At 44.1% G+C, this 17,315-nt stretch overlaps 1 protein-coding gene across 1 annotated transcript in view; it reads right to left on the bottom strand.

The window, feature by feature from the left end:
- The window catches only part of LOC124407149, a 102,473-nt gene extending 87,566 nt beyond the window's left edge, over positions 1–14,907 (bottom strand). The window contains exon 1 of the mRNA XM_046883003.1: positions 13,761–14,907. Coding sequence (XP_046738959.1) covers positions 13,761–14,424 — 664 coding nt within the window. The 5' untranslated portion in view covers positions 14,425–14,907. The remainder of the gene's footprint in view (positions 1–13,760) is intronic.
- Between the last annotated feature and the right edge of the window lie 2,408 nt (positions 14,908–17,315).

Genomic DNA, 17,315 nt, shown 5'->3' with positions numbered 1-17,315 from the left:
TTCCTCTACCTGTCCCCGTCTCGATAAATTATTCGTAACAGTCACGGTAGGGTTGAAGGTTAATCGAACGGCCACATCCGAAGGTGAAGAACGGCCCGTGTGAACACAAATTAATTAATCAATCGAAATTTGGTATGTATTGTATGATAATAGGAAGCGGCAAGCTGCTCTAGAGTACGGACGGCGCGGCGTGCGTGCGAATATTTCGCCCAGCTTCTACGGTCCAAGTCTCGCTTCCTGGCCCCAAGGCCTAATTCAGACGCCGACGATGATGGATTACTCCCACCAGGTGTTGGAACGGCACGAGGGACGAGCCTGGATAGTTTCACACTTTGTCGTAGCAATTAATCGCCTGCGCCAACAAACATGCGACGGGAAGTATTTTACATGTTGATTTTCCCATTACTTCTCTCTCTCTCTCTCCCTCTTCTTCCGCACTTCTAGATCTAGTCACTCAGCCTTTATCACTGTTCTTGCTATTTATTTATATCTCTCTTTGTTCTTCAACAATTCTTCAATTCATATTCTACTTTCACCCTTGTTTGACACCCTGGGTTACAAACGGCCCCACGCCTTTTCTTTGTTCATTTACAGTACCTAAATCCAAAAAAATCGGATCTGTGGCACTATCTGGCGTTTTGATATTTTATTACATAACCCATACAGTTTGAAAGAATAACGTTTTCAGAAGATCCAAAAAAAATTTCAAGTGAAAATATTTATTACTTAATTTTTCATAACGTGAATCTCTGTGTTTCTCCAGAAACACTGTGAACACCAAAATTTCTGTGAATCTCCAGAAATGCGTCAAACAAGGGTTAAATTTAATTCATTCGTTTCTTGTGTAATGCAATACGTCCGCTGTTGGGTTTTGGAGAAACGCTGAATGGCGTGTGGTTTTAATTGGCCGAGAAAGAACGTCAGGGCTCATCTGTCATGAGGAGGGCTTCCGGCACCTAGCGAGTATCACTTTCGCGGGTCTATCAGTGTTGATGTTAATGCTACGAATGTAGACATTAAATTTTTGGGCTAAGATTTCCGGTCGCGATTCGCGATAGCTGGCGAGATAAACCTAGTTGATTAATGATTTCTTCACTGTTCGAAACACTTGTGTGAATGATGAAATTTTCATGTTGAAAGCAACACGCATCTAGGTATACTACTTGATTTCCATATACATTCCGGTATTATCCTCTTTTGTGTGTAAATCAAACACAAAACTAGGAGAATGCCTGTTTGGTCTATTTCTCCTGAGATTGAACATTACGCGCACGGCAGGCGTAAATATCGTGACGGTATTTTTCAAAGAGAAACACTGCTCTCACAGCGCACATTCGACACAGGTGATTCATGCCGGCGCGGCGTTAAATCAGCGGCATATCTATGACACTCAACTTTTCACAATATTATATGTGAAATCCACGGTACAGATATCACCGAACGATAAACGTTATACGGCCAGCGAAACGATAAAGCCAAACAAATACCTACCCCACTTCCCACTCCTGACGTACATAACATTCAAATTCTATGTACTTGGCATCGTCATGCTGATAGTATTCTGTATCTACATAAAATATACCAGTCTTATCGTAATTCTACGCGGGCGACGATCAATATATCGTACGTATTGCGTTTCGTAAAAGCTGAGTCAAACAGGGATACAGCCTCAAAGATATCGTAATTATTCATTATATCGATTAGCCACTTTCATGCCCCGCTCGATCGGAAATGAGACGGAAATGAAACATCGAAGATTTGGAGCAATACTCGATGCTGCCAGCTCATGGTCGGGGCAAAGCGGGTTATACGCGTGCTTTATTTCAACTGCCGTGGATTTTTCCGTAATGTCGAATTGTGTTATTGCATATGCGAGCCGAGCAAAAATGATTATATGCACAGCGATTTTATGCTTTGTATGATTTTACACTAGGAAAGAAAAAATTCCTGACGACAAGTAAATATGTTTGAAGATTATAACTCAGATATAAATATTGTCATTGATGATTGCGAAAAAAAAATGTTTTAACCTACATAGATCGAATTGTTCACTTTCAAATATAATTTAATGTTTCATAATCGCCGAGATATTTCCAATTGGACCTTTCGGCGAAGCAATCGTATCCTTTCAGACATTATCAAATAATGGTACGTTGGTTTAGTCAACAGCACCCACCGCCCACCACACACTATTCTATTATTTTCACGTTATTAAAATATCTAAACGTGATTTGTGTTATCTGCCATTTAGATACCACTATTTAATTTTTTTTTGCAGAGATGGGTGATTTACAAAAACATTATGGTCCTGCGACCTTCTTAAATCGCGAACAGTCCACACTGTTTTAGTCCGCTTGAGGTCAAGGATGTAAGGGTGCAAGTTAAGTATAATATTTACATTTATATGTTATACTTTGTTAAGGTGTAAGTAACGTTTGTACGTATCATTCACGTGGTACTATAAGAACGAGAAAAATTTCAATCAATAATCTGATCAATTATCTGCGTATTATTTAGAACTAGTTGTGCCATTCATATACAGAACGAGGCTTGTATTGGTAAATTTCGAGGAGTCAAGTGAAGCTGCAAAGTCCTGAGATGGATCGAAGCATACGTCATAGAATACAAGGCAAAGTAATTGTGTAACGGCACGCAGTACGAAGCTTGGCTCTTGAGTTTTTACATTCACACAAAAGATGCCGGTATACGATATAGCTACAATTACGTCAATTGTTTCATCCTCAACTACTTGCGTTTTTAGCATTTATACATAAAAATTATCCTCAGTTTTACGAAGCCTGACCCGTAAATATACCGTGTCAGTTCCTCAACATCTTTCAAACCCAGACTTTTTCTTGCACCTTTCGTCCTCATTCGCAATGATTTTCATAGGATCGCGTGACTTGGTGAGTAAGTTGACAAGTTCGAAGACCCGAAATAGACTAACATGCCTTGATGAAAGCCCCATACGTATATTCAAATGACCTGGAGTTACTTGACATGTCGTCAAGCGGTTTCATCCGACTTCAAGAATTTTCGTATGCCTTTAAAAGGCTCGAATTGACTTCAAGTGGTATCAATTACTGAAGTTATGCAACTGCTGTAAGCCGTGCATATCCCTGACATAAAAAATCGGTAACAGCGCGGGTAAATCGCATAAAAGGCATCGATCATGCGGTCACAATGCAGCGCTAAGTAAGTAGTCGGGGGATATACATCAAATTGTCGTCGAGGGTGTTGAATGAAACAACACAAATTGCGAATTTTTCTGTCAGTACAGTGTAATTATAATTTTATTCCAGTGCAATAAATGAGGTGAAAAATAGACCAACGATGAGTACAGCAAGTATATTCTATGAACCTTCAACTGCAGGTAGAAGCGCTAGCCTTCTGCCTTCAGCTGGGTCTTGTAGGCCTTTAGGGACCATAGATAATTGGACGTGGGCCTTAATGTTGTTTTAATAAGTGGATAAATAAACATAAGCATAAGCATGAAACGTCATTTGAATCCGGATGTGCCCGTGATGAGTGGGCTTTGATAACTCGGCAACCATACTTGCTTTTCAGCCTGTTGGGCGCAGGTACATACCAGTGTGTGTATAACTCACGTTCTACTCTTTACTCTCCACGATCACGTGCCCCCCGTCGCTCTCTCTCTCTCTCTCTCTCTCTCTCTGTGTCTCTGTCTCTGTGTTCGCTCCCCTTTGTAAGGCTCTATACAAGCACAGTGGTAATGTTCGTGAACACGCTATACAAACGAACGTAGAATTACCGGCGCATATACCTCCGATTTTCTTGTGCTGTTATATGGTATATCTATACTACGTGCACCGCCGTTGTTCCTTTACAGTTCCAACGAAGCGCTTGTATGATAATTATGCGGTAAAACGCGGCTCGTAGACTCTCCGTGGAGGAAGCCTTCTCACGAATATCTCATAAATTAAGAATCAGGAGCGGGGCGAGGATTGAGACGTGCTCAGGCCACGCACAATCAACATCGGTCAACCATTTCTTGCACCAGTCATGCTACACCATCTGCGTACATCAAGTACTGATTACGTCATACAGAGCCGGTCAGTTTGTCCGCACTCCATAACTCGCTGACGATTTGTGAAAAATATGAATACTCTCCTTGAAATTGACACATCTATAAGTAATTTCAAATGACAATTACATTAAGTGTCAAATCTACTTACAAACCGTATCATCGTTGCGGAAACAAAATATTGAATCTATCGGACCAGTATTCAACCTGTGATAGGTCAGGGATTCCCGGAATGTGAACAAAAACTGTATTTATAAGCATAACAATGAAATTGAATCGTCACTTTCATTAAACTTTCGCAACTGCGCTGTGATGAATCCGAGCAGATCATTCGTTAGCATGCTTATTGCTTAAAGAAAGACGACGAATTTATTACATTTTGTTGATCGAATATGATTGGCAAATACGTAACTTACGTAAGTAAATAAGTTTGATCATTTCGGAGCGTACGGCTATTCTGGTCTCCGGTATTTTCTGAGCATTCTTTTTGCATATTCTTGTGTTTGTTTTGTTTTTCTTTCTTAACTTTTTTATCTTTCATTATCTGACAAGGGAATGAGTACATTATATGGTAATTATCTATAGGTGTACTAATGTATGTCGACGTGTTTTGGGGCGTGTGAAAGGAGATGTAAAAAATCTGATCGTTCGGGTACGCTTACGGTGCCTGCGTGGATAACTTGTATGTATATACATATACGTAAGTGTGGATACGCTACGTAATACATCTATTGATCGTATCCCACGATCAATTACGAGATTAATTGGCTGGCGGGCAGTCGGTAAATCAACGATAGTATAGTTGCCTGCCATATCAGCTACTGAATCCACTAATTGTCGTAAGTCTAGGGGACATAGCGAAACGATACGTGTAAGGTATTTTCAATTATCTCCACTTGTATTGAGAAAAACTTACGAAAAGTTTAGTCATAATTGGAAGATGGCAACAATTGGATCCAGTTCATTCCAAGAGAAAGAGAAATTAACGAAATGTTGATTTTATCCTCAAAACTGTTCACCATATCAGTATCAATTTCAATTCATTGGCGGAACGAATTACAATGAAAATTGAGGATTTCTGAAGCAACAAATCGCACGTCACCCTTGACTCCGAAATCAGAAAGAAGTCTCAAGCATGCATCGGCATAAGTTAGGAATTGTGACTCGAAATTTTTTCCATTAAGTACGTACGCTGCGATCAAGTGATAAAAATAATTTAAGATAAGTTTCTCGCTCATAATTGGCCCGCGGAGTGAAGAGTCAGCGGCAAGGAACACAGTCTATCCTGGGAAAGCCTATGCATATTATACACGTACATCACGTTGGTACGCAATCATTGGGATGTGTATGCTTCTCCGTGCGTGTTCAAATTAAACTTTTCATCACCAATCGGGTTTACCCATCAGGACTATGTGCATGGGCTTACGTGAAGATGTATCGAAGCGAATAGCCAGGGCCAAATTAAAACTAAACATACTCGGTTGATCCGATCTTTCTTTTTTATCGTTTCTGTCGCAGTGTTTCATGATGTTGTACAATCAAATTTCGATAATTGTAATCCTTATACATAACCTATCTATACAATAGAATACAATACTATTTTTCACGCGATCCAGACTATACACTTGTCGCGAATAACGTAAGTAAGGTTTTCACCAGTATATAATTATAAGCGTTTTTAACGAATAAGCAATAAATCAGTTCTAATAAATATTCTATCCATGACTTCAATTACTGTGACAAATGGGGTTATTTCTCTCTCTCTCTCTCTCTCTCTCACACACACACACACACACACACACACACACTTTCACTATTTCTTAGCTTAGATTCAAACAATGGATACAGACATCGGCAGAGTATCAATGCACCCTGCAGGTTATTACAATACACACTGTCAGATGAGCCCACGAACGTTATCAAAATAGATCTTAGAAAACATTTTGAATGATTTCTTTCCTTTGCATGTTTGTGTATTTTTTTAACCACCTCCCCACCCCACCTGCGCTAAGAAATGAATTGTCGATGTATCTATATTAAATGTGGTGACTATATACTTAAGGGGTGATTATTGCAGGATGAAAATGGAAATTAGAACGTTCAAATCGCAATTCACTTCAGACAATGGTGTACTACAGTGAACTGAACGTGGAACCAGCAATCTTGGCTGTTCGCCAGTCAGTGCGTAGGAACAGTTTACAGTGATGAAGTGATGGAAAAACAACCAAGAAAGAAGAGGTGGGCGGGGATATAGACAGATAGATAGACAGATCCATGGATAAATGGATAAATGAATATATAGATTGATAAATATAAACAAATGAAGAAAAAAAATATTAACAGTGCAGCAGTAAAAAAAATACATAGGGGTATAACACTCTCGAAAACCGGTGATGGTGAAGTTCCAAGTACTTTGTAAAATATTATTTCATTCCAAAAAGTCCAATTTCGGTAACCGCCCGCTTCCCAGAACTTCAAAACCATGTCAGAACTAGCTAGGTATTACTTTGTTTGCGAAAAATACCACGGGTTTTACTGAGCTATCATTAATAAGACTGTAGGCAAATCTGATTTCTTTAAATATCTCATGCAATGAGGTACGGAAATCGACAGGTATCCGCCGATTTTGTCTCTGTTTTTCTCTCTTTCCCATCTTCACGCTGGCCGACCCCCTGCCCATTCATACCTAATTCTTCTTCTCTCTTGGGTATAGGCAGAATACGACCGTGGTTAAGAACAATTTGATCAAATCACACCTCAAGATAAAATTGAAATGATAAATATTCGAATTTTCAACCAGTCACGCAATTCGGTTCTAACGCAGCTAATTTTTTATAAAGGCAACTACAAATCCTGGCTTCTCTTCGTACATATCGAATATACGCAATGTCAAAAACATGTATCGATGCGTCAATAATTTTTTATGTTTTCATTTCTGTGTCACGCAAACGTATAGGTTATAGCTAGGCATATTTGAATTGGTGGATAGTTTTTCCAAGAAATGATGATAAATGTGTCTACATAAATGTGAATAATACCCGCATCAATTCCCGCTAACCATAATTAAGTACACATAAAGTTCATATCGCGGGTGTAGATACCGCGGCTATTCCGCATAAGATAAGCAGATAAGTATATACGCTAGTTACTACAGACTCAAGCGGTGTTAGTCATAACATCAAATATACAGGTTTACCGAAGAAATACCAAACGATCTACGTACGTACAATAGTTTCCAAGATTCAGGCATTTTCCTATCACGATTATCGACCAATAATTGAGAACCGGGGTGCAAAAACGGTTCAACCTTAGTTGAGTTTTACCCAACTTCAATCAAAATGAGGTCAGAAGACTGTGTGATAGGTATTTTAGGAATTGAAAATCAAATACTGCATATCTTTTTTTATAGCTCGGACCCTCGCCGATAATTATATTTCACAATCGCTTGATAAATGTTAACACATCGTGTGAACAACTCGTTACTTGAAGAGAGTTGAGTCGTTTTGCATGAATAAGTGAAATTTTTTTTTTCGTACCCAGGGCATGGGTAGTATTTGAAATGGTTCTATTTCGAATACGTATTTGAAAGTTAAAATGGCATTTACTATTTTCTATTTTAAATAGAATCGACGGGAGCATTTTTATTTTATATTTCAAGCGGTAAAGTCTATCCATTTAACCATTTGAAAAATTTGAAATGCTGTTTTTTATACGTTCTCCGAAAAAAATTTCGGTTAAGCTTTTGAAAGGCTACAAGGGGGAAAAAATTGTTTTTACGCTGAACTATTTCCGATCCTGATACAAATCCAAAAACGGCTACTGAAGTTACGTTTTCAGCATTTAAAGTATTATTCATATTCGGTTGTGGTCCTTTTAGAAAGATTGAAGAAGATGTTCTACGATTTCTATCATTATTCAAGAAATTTTCAGAAAGTGTTTATTTTATGTTAAATGTTTATTCAATTCTCCTCGTGAAGTAACGAAAAACCATCTTAAAAACTTAACCATACATTATTGACGTATGATACGTCAACACGAGCGTATAATATCGAAAATGACTTACAAGGGGTAGACGCATATCTGTGGGGTGACCGATTTCGACAAAATTTAAACTGGTGAAACTAACACAAGGAAACAACCCCTTCGTGATTTCTCAGGAGACGCTGCTTATGGGACCGAAAAAAATACAGGTCTAATGAAAGTCCATCTGGTTTCACCGGTTGAAATTTTGTCAAAATCCGTTACCCCAGGTGCTTGTCCTCCCCCTTGTTAGCCCGGATCAAGCCATTCTTGCACCCAAGTCCTAAGTTTTTGACGAGTATCGCTTAGCATGCGTGAATCGCCATTGCGATGGGGCTCTCAACCGACGCGATTGACGTTCGATTGCATCGCACTTGAACGCGAAGATGCACCAGATGACCTCTCCTCTTACATCCTGGCATACTAATATTGGGAACAAGACATGTACGGAAGTAATTGCAGTACATTTACTTCTACCATAAGATCGAGCATTATACAGTCCTAAAGTTACGATTTCGGGTACTTTGAAAATTCGACAGTGAAAATTCATTTGACGTGCGAATGACAGTCACCATTTTTTGCTCCATTCACGGTGAAATGAAAAACCGATTAGATCCACGCGTAGATCATTCCCCGAAATGAAATAAATCGTAAATCAAGATCAAGGTCTCCGGGATCTTATAAGTCACGAGGTAGAACCAGGAGAGGAAACGGTGACCTGGCAGGTGAAATGTGCCACGCAATCCTGACGTCTTTGTTACGAGATCTTCAGAGATTGAAGGCAGCAGCCTAGCCGAGGTATAATACCTCGTACACGCGCGGTTGAATAAAAAATAAGAGTGAAAGGGTTATCCCGCACCTTACCTACCGCTACCAAGAGGAGCAGACACGCGCGCTCAACCCGGCCGAAGAATTCAAGGACCAAATCCTGCCAAGCACCTATAAGAACTGCAGCAACAACGGAGGCGAGCCAGACCGCGAGCCTAGATCGGGACTCGAATGAAGGATCAAGGGGTAAAGGGGCGCGCAGCACGTGTCAACCTCGACCCTTAACCCCTCCCTCCTCCCCCCCTGCCATTATACCTTCTGGTGAATCTTTGAAGAATCCCGTACGCGTGTCGCGGCGATTTAGAGGGGCAGGGGCAGGGACAGGTAGACGGCCCCGGTTCTATCGGGGTAACCCCTGCCTGCATATCCTATCGCAAGGACGGCGCACAGCCGAGTCTGCGGCAAGGAGGGAAACGCACGAGGCGGCGGAAGGAAGCCAGGTAGAAAGGGTTTAACCTGGTACCTGCTGCCATGCCGCGTGGTCACGTGCCTCGAAATACTATCGCGGCTCAGCTTTATTCGGGGGATACTTCAACGCCTGCACCTCGTCCCTCCTTCCCCGGCACACGCCACCGTTACCCAGGTTGACGACCCACGCCCGGGGACGACGGCCGAGGGCCGAGGGAGGAGGGAGGAGGGAGGAGAGCCCTACGACCCCCACGACCCCCGTGACCTAGTCTCAAACCCGACCCCGGTGAATTCGCCCCGCGAGGTGTCCTTCTGTGACCTACCTGGACGTAAACACGCTCGACGTAATCGAAAACCTTGAACCACCGTGACGCGCTTGCCTAGGCCGAGATCTCGAATAAAATTAAACCCTATACCTGCATAGCGCTCGGGCATCCGATATATATCGTGCGGGATACACTGTCCCGTAGGCAGAGTCACGTATAACATCCTGATTACATTCAGCCAGATAAGCTTGATCTTTCACCGCACCTTATACTGCACCTGCAAAATTGGAATACAGTGCGATTTTGAAACTTTTCGTAATCCTCCGCACAACCCTGTTAGATGAGATAAACAATTCAATTTCATTTCATTTAATCCCACGAATTGAATTGTTACGAAACACTACCGCCCAGTAGATGGTAAAAACGATAACAGGATTGTTTACGTCCAAACCTGAATCGGCGGACGGTTAATCACGGTTATTGCATGCTCGAATTCAACATGGGCTTGAGCGATGCTGGTCATTTGCGCATACCACGAAATATATACCAATAAACAGGTGGATGAGTGAGTTCACGAGCGAGCGAGCATTCGACTGTATGATAATGATCAAACTTTATCGCATGGTTTACTCACGCTTGCCAAATATAGATATGGCTAAAATTTTCAAACCCAGTCTAACCATATGGCGGGACCTCGAAAGGTTGGTCAGAATATATGAGCGGGGGTGAAACGTGATCGCGTACAAGGGATCAATTGGTTTATCGAAAGTCGCAGGATATTGACGAGCAGAAAATCGTTGAAACCGAACTGTTTAATATAAAATAAAAGAAATCGATGCATCCCTCGGGATATAATTGTTCCTATATATAATATGTACCGGCCACAAAGTCCCTGTTATCGGGTCGTTGATTGACTCAACACCTCCGGCATACACCAGGTCTGCGTACTAATGGGGGTTGGGTCATTTGAATACACACATTTATCAGGGAAAAACTGTCAAGCGGGATACAAGCCGTCGAATTATGGTGGATTAAACCCTATCGGTAAAAAATGCACCTGCACCTGTTCATTACTTTCAAATTTGCTGGGGAAAGTTAAATCGAAACACAGGCTTGGCACTTCCTAGCTATTATACAGACACGTGCACTCACATCTCTGATCATTGACTAATGCTCACATACGTGTTGATTCGCTTTCATGAACTTTGGTCCATACAAATGTATCGCAGTGGGGGTTTCACACGAACGATATCGGCGCAATAGTTCCGAAGCCCAATGACGTTGTTATGCGTATCCCAAGTAAATCCATAAAAACTCTTTGAGATCAACGGTACTCCATGAATCGGCACATGTAATCATTTTTCGTTTGATTGAATATTTCTTTGCAGATTTGTCTCGATTTTCATTTTCAAAATAGAATCCGGGAATTTCGGACGTAGCTACCCCATTAATCGGTTTAAAATAAACAAATAAAAATAACTTCCAAAGCACCGTTCTTCTTGTCACCCCTAAACAAGGGTTTAAGGTAAGGTGCCGAACTGTGCTCTGGAAGAAATTAGTATTCATTTATTGAAACTGATTTCGGGTGCGGCTTAGTCGAAATTCACTAAAGCCAGCTATAATTTCCAAGAATACCCTAGTAACCATAGAGATCGCGCATATCGCACAGACATGCCAGAAGGCTGAGCGTAGGTATATACTAGGAAAGCGTGATCGTGATTCGACTTCCGCCGTGCGTTTATTGTCCCTGCGATCGAAGGTACGGGGGCGAGGACGGAAGAATCAGATCGTAAACAGGCCTTGAAGAACGAAAAATCTCCACGATCGGATTTAATAATCGTCCATCAGCTGTAATAATAAATAGTAAGTAGTAATTAAAAGAATTTTTCCGAGTAGGTACGAGGTAACAGTGATACGCGTCTGCGCGTTTTACGAACTCGGAAAAGATAGTCGGTTTATTCTTATTATACGTATTTGTCGCGTTTACCTCTTATCGATAATCGACTAATCTTCTTTCAAACTATTGCGCCATATCTTGGACGCGTTCATTCGAGCCGAGGCGAGCCGGCTATCAGTTCCCCTGCTGTTTAACATCTACATAATTATCATCGCTTGTACATTGGAAGGAAAAAAAAAAAAAAAAAAAAAACAACTTAAAAGGAAGAGAAAAAGACGAAAAACGCAATTGTCAACATATTGACACAGCGTACGGCCAGTGTCGATCATGACGAAGATATACCGACTAGTCCCTCTCCCCTGCTCCTCCTCTGCTCAGCCGCCGAGCGACTCAGGCGCATAAGCTGAGCCCTTATCGCTCTTAACTTCGTTTACTTAACTTTGTTTAAAAATCAGTAGATACCGACCACCTATATAGATAGGAACGCGAACGTACACGCTACATGAACTGATCAGGTAGAATGTCGTGGAATATTACCTTAATCCCATGGTATTCCAATATCAAAATATACTTGGAATTTGACGCCTTTATTGTTAGTGCGGTCTCGTCAGGTGCCAAATGGACAAGGGAGGCTGCAGAAAACCTTACATCTGAGTAACTTTGACCTCTCGTTTCATTTCGTTTCCTCACGTTGCAGGGTAGCTTGTAAGCACCGTTCATGCTTAACGACGGTTCATTGATTCATGAAATATTTTTTATTTCCGAGCCCCAGTGCCATAATTCCTAGACTTTATGCAACAGCTGCCGAGATGCCCGTAAAAAGACTCGACTGTCATTCGTTATATTTCATCATTTCATCCGTATGCCTATGAAACGATGCGCTGTCATCTGACTCACATCACTGTGCCAGCAAAAATTAAGAAGAAATTGACAAAGGATCGTGAAAATATTATACGAACGTCAATTTCAGAATACGGATATTTATTTTCACTTTGTTTGCCAGAAACTTGATTGCTGAACTAGTTATGCCGTAGCTAAATATTTGGTGAATCGGTATAGCACGTAACCGTAGTAAGTTTACTCCCGTGATACGTGTCAGTTGAGAGTTCGCTTCACCGCATACTCATGGTAGGTGTCTTGGAGCAGGTACGACTCTAATATAGATTGATGAAACGATTTTCCAATTTATTTGGCAAAATTATTATATTCAGAATGAGGTCTAGATAAATTTTTGACGCGATGTTAAGTGAAGAAGCACGAAACGCTGACTTGTATTTTACTACATTAGAGTCCAGATATTGCGGAGTTTGATCTTAAAGCATACACGAGAAGGAATGACGAAACCGGGGATAACAAAGAAAAATGCAGACCGTTACTTTCCTAATTAAGAAATGTGAAACACTACAATTCTTCAATTGAAGACAAGATGGAAGGGGGAATTTTTAAATTCTTAGCTTCTCTGACCGTGACATTGATATTCGAAAAACCTTTGGTAAAATTATGTGAAAAATTCGTGCGCTGTTAAATCCACATATATCGGACACATTTTATGAAATAATGGAACTTCTAAAGAATCATGATAATCAGTATTATCTGCAGGCTTGAAGCTCTCTTCGACTAAATTGCACAGATTTACCGTGAAGCCATTGCACACCTTTCTCATTGTCATATTCCCTGAGTTTTCTGTGACGAGCTAACACGTGAAGTCAACGAAAAGAAAAAGAAACGTTCGAGGAATCGAGGAACGTAGATCAAACTAAAACATCCTCAAATATAGAACTTGATTCGAGGGGTCAGATTTTGAGAGGCTCAGATTCGATCTAAGATTATTCAATATGAGGATGTGTAGAGTAGAAGGCACAAAAACACCAATTAGTACAACCGACATTTTTTCACGCATCATTCTAATATACCTGTACACCAACGCATGTGTATCTAACTTTCATGATCCAGATAAATAAGAACGGACCATTCATACATAAACGGTTCCCTCGGTGCCTTATACTGTGCGTTGCGTACAATGCGGTAAATTTGACAGCGGCACGGCGTTCCGTCGAGCGGAAAAATGCGGGTGACGATTATTACGGGAAGGGGGGTGTGCAGGTGACGATCAGAGCAGACAATGCTCTGGTTGAAGAGGAGGGAAGGGAGAATAAGATGCGGAATGGAAGAGATATAAGTAGAGAGAAATGAAGAAGAAAGGTTGAGAAGCCAACGCCGCGCCGGGGTGAACGATTAGCCGGATTAGCTGCCGAGGATCGAGCGAAGAACGGTAAGGTGGATAAGATCGACTCACCGGTATCGGTTCCGTGAAGCGGTCCCGTCGGGCTTCCGCCGGTCGAAACGCCTTCGTCTTCGCTTCCGCTGTCACTTCTCTCGCTGGGGCTGTAGCTTCTCCTGCTGACGGCACTGCTACCGCTATTGCTGGTCAACTTCTGTCGTCCTCCGACGTTGTTGTTGTTCCTACGGGGTATCGCCGCACCACCTTGAAGCCGCTCGTGCATCATCCTGACGGCGGCCTGAGCCGCGACGTGGGCCCTTGCCTGGAGGTGGACGGCTCTCTGCTGCTGGAGCGAGCCGACCGAGAAGTCAAGGGGCTGCTCCGGGTGCTCCTTGGTCCGGGAGCGTGACCGGGATCTGGAGCGTGAGCCGGTCCTCGCCGAAGCCGGGACCGGGGTCACGGGTGGTTCCTGATGCTGAACGCCACCGGGAGGGCTCCACCACTGGTGAATGCCTCCACCCTGAGCAGACCGCCAGGCCTCGATCGTGTTGTTGTTCGTCGGGCTCGACTGCAGCTTCTGCTGGTGAGTGAGTCCCGGCTGGTGCGGGAGATGCTGCTGCTGAGGGTGATGAGGCTGCTGATGGTGCTCCTGGTGCTGCTGCGCCGTCGGTTGGCCCGCCGAAATCGCCTCGGTCATGTTGTTGTTGTCGAGCAGGTGCATGTTCGGCGTTTGCGTCATCGGCGGGGTTAGGCTCGACAGAAATGAAGCGGCAGGTACGAGTACCGGGGGCGGAATCTGCCGCTGGACCGACCTCGCGGCCTCCGCGACCCACCGGCGTACCGCCTCGCTGTCGAGACCCGCCAGCCCTGCACCGACACCGTATATCGTACCCTTCACACCGGGTGTGTTACCCACTCCCGGTAGAGCGAGAATCTCAGCGCCCGCCACGGCGAACTCGGGCTCCGGACTCCCCGCAAACGAAGCCGCCACCTCCGCTAAATCCACCTTACGTTAAACTCGGCGGGACTTGTGTCCAATCTCTCCTACGCTCCCTCGGCCCCTATGAGCCGCACGCCTACCGATCACCCTCGATAGTATCCACCGATGTCGAGGCTGGACCCTGTCTTCACCCTCATCCGTCCCGGTTCTCGATCTCCTCGCGGCAGGGTATAACGTGAGACGGTTTTCTCCTTTGGGTTCGTGGGTGAACTCGTCCGTCACCACCTCTCTCTCTCTCTCTCTCTCTCTCTCTCTCTCTGTTTCTCTCTCTCCCGCACTAGTTCACTCAAACCACCAGAATTAATCAACCAAAACCACTGCTGGTGCAAACAGGCGAAGCCCAAGGCGCACTGATCGTCACTCGGCTTCCGCCGGTCCTCGCGGTGCTGGAGAACGTCACCACCCACGCACGTGAATAATACTCGTTTGCAATGCGGGACGTACCACTGAACCGAATGTTAGCCGGCCGTCCGGGCCGGGTGTCACTCTGGCAAGGTATATATATACATACATATATATATATATTTATATTTATATATATATACATATATATACATAGATGTATATTTAATATTAGCCAACGCGTTGCATGCGCTCGAACCTCGAGGTGTTTGGGCCAAGACGCCGTCGCGTTCACTAACCCGCGGGGCGCTCTGTTATCGTTACCGAGGGCGCGAGCGCGGGCGCGTGCGAGCGAGAGAGCGAGCGAGGTGCGTCGACGGGGATCCGGGAGTCGGTGCTCTCGCTTGCATGTGTGCAGCAACACTACGGCGCCCGAGCGGGATCCTGGCGTCACAGGGCGACGGGGGCAACACCGATGGCGAGGGCACCGCCGATCACAAGGTGGGGGAGTCGCTGGGCACGAGGAAAAAAAGAACATTGCCGAACCTGACCGACGGGCGATCGCCGCGAGGTGGGGGAGACGCCCGTCTACACACGGCGCGGCGGGCCGACCGCCGTCGGCTTCCCAGATTCCCCTCGCGGTGGTGGGGAGCTTCCGGATGGAGGGGAACCCGGAGACCAATCCAGCGCCACCGTCGTGCCACGGCAGCTCCGCCTAGGAGTCCTCCTCGGCATCCTCCTCCTCCTCCTCCTCCTCCTCCTCCTCTTCCGCCGCCACCGCCGCCGCCGCCGCCGCCACTACCGGGAGGTGCGGGTGTACGACGATGCCCTCCACCTTCTGCATAATTCCTCTTCGCCACGATTCCGCCGCATCGCCACACCGCTGAAGGACATGAATTGTCGGGGGCAGCTTTGCATGGTATACGGCCAACGAATCCAGCCTCTGCAGGTATAAAGAGACCGCTGGATGCATAAAGGACCCCGAGAGACGCGGTCTTCCACCTGATCCCGAATTCTGAGTCACATGTAACAAGCCACAAGTAGCTGCGAAAAGAATGTCCATCGTTTCGATGATTACATACTGGAGCGGTGGGCCTTGCTGCGCGATTCGTCTCGACGAGTTAACCGTTCATTCAACTCCTGTGCGATGTCGACGTAAACTCCTTCTCTCTCTCTTTCTCACTCTTTCTCACTCTTTCTCTCTCGCTCTCGCTCGATCGCCGTCTCACGGCTTCTCTCACTCTCTGTGACGAAAATTTTCTTACTGACGGGTACGATAGACCATGCGGAGTACACATATAGTAAAGTAAGTCCGTCAATTACGAAAATCAATTTCTGTCTGAGGAGTTTTGCGATATTGAGGGCCTTACACCAGCTATAAGGGGGGCGAGGCCGAAGGCGAAGGCCGGGGACCAGGCGCTAGATACAGCATCATCCCCCTGTGCGTTGCAGTGTCTCCTGAATGGCCGTAGTATACGCGACGTATACGGTGAGGGCGAAAACGGCACCGGCCAGATATAGTAGGATTAGTGCCGAGACGAATCGTTGAAGGCGCCCTTGCCCACCACCCCCGCATCCGACCAGCCGCCTGCAGTATATCTTAACCCTCTCCCCGGGCTATGTCTCTCTGGTTTCATTGGGACTCCTCGCGTCTCTCTGCCGAGACTACCCTCTTTGTAAAGAAAACTGTTGTGTTTTCTTCAATGGCAGTCATACATGACGACATTGGGTATGCAGGTGGCGACACGCAAGTATTTTTGGTCAGATGTCATTTTTGATATTGCTCATTGATATCCCTCAGTAAATGTATGCGGTCAAGTTCAATAATGACTTTTCGTGATGGTTAATAAAGATAGTCATTAATCCGTGCAGAAAATGAAACGTACCATTCGTAATACTTTTAATGTCTATTACTATCAAGGTCTTACGATGGTAACAGCACACGGTGCAAAATTCAATAAATAGCCTACCGTATATTTGACAATTAATACAACAGATGTATACTGAAAATTTTCCTTATTGGTAGGATTAACGATGATCTAACGAAGATGCGGTAGGCCACACATTTGACCGCAAAACAACTAAACAGTCAACCCTCGAAAGCTATTTCCTGTACCTTTTTACACCCAGGATCTTATCTGTTATCCTCCCCCCTCCTGCTGTACCGTCATGTTCAGTCAATGAAGTGTGTGATTGCAGCAAACCATGTGAGTTACAACATGTATCAGGTCTAGCTTTCTTTAATTTGTGTATTTGAGGATAGGTGCGACTGTTCTGGAGTCTCTGCA

Source organism: Diprion similis, chromosome 6, assembly GCF_021155765.1.
Source record: "Diprion similis isolate iyDipSimi1 chromosome 6, iyDipSimi1.1, whole genome shotgun sequence".
Classification (NCBI taxonomy): domain Eukaryota; kingdom Metazoa; phylum Arthropoda; class Insecta; order Hymenoptera; family Diprionidae; genus Diprion; species Diprion similis.
Note: the sequence above shows the minus strand (reverse complement) of the source record. Positions and strands in the feature narration are given on the sequence as shown.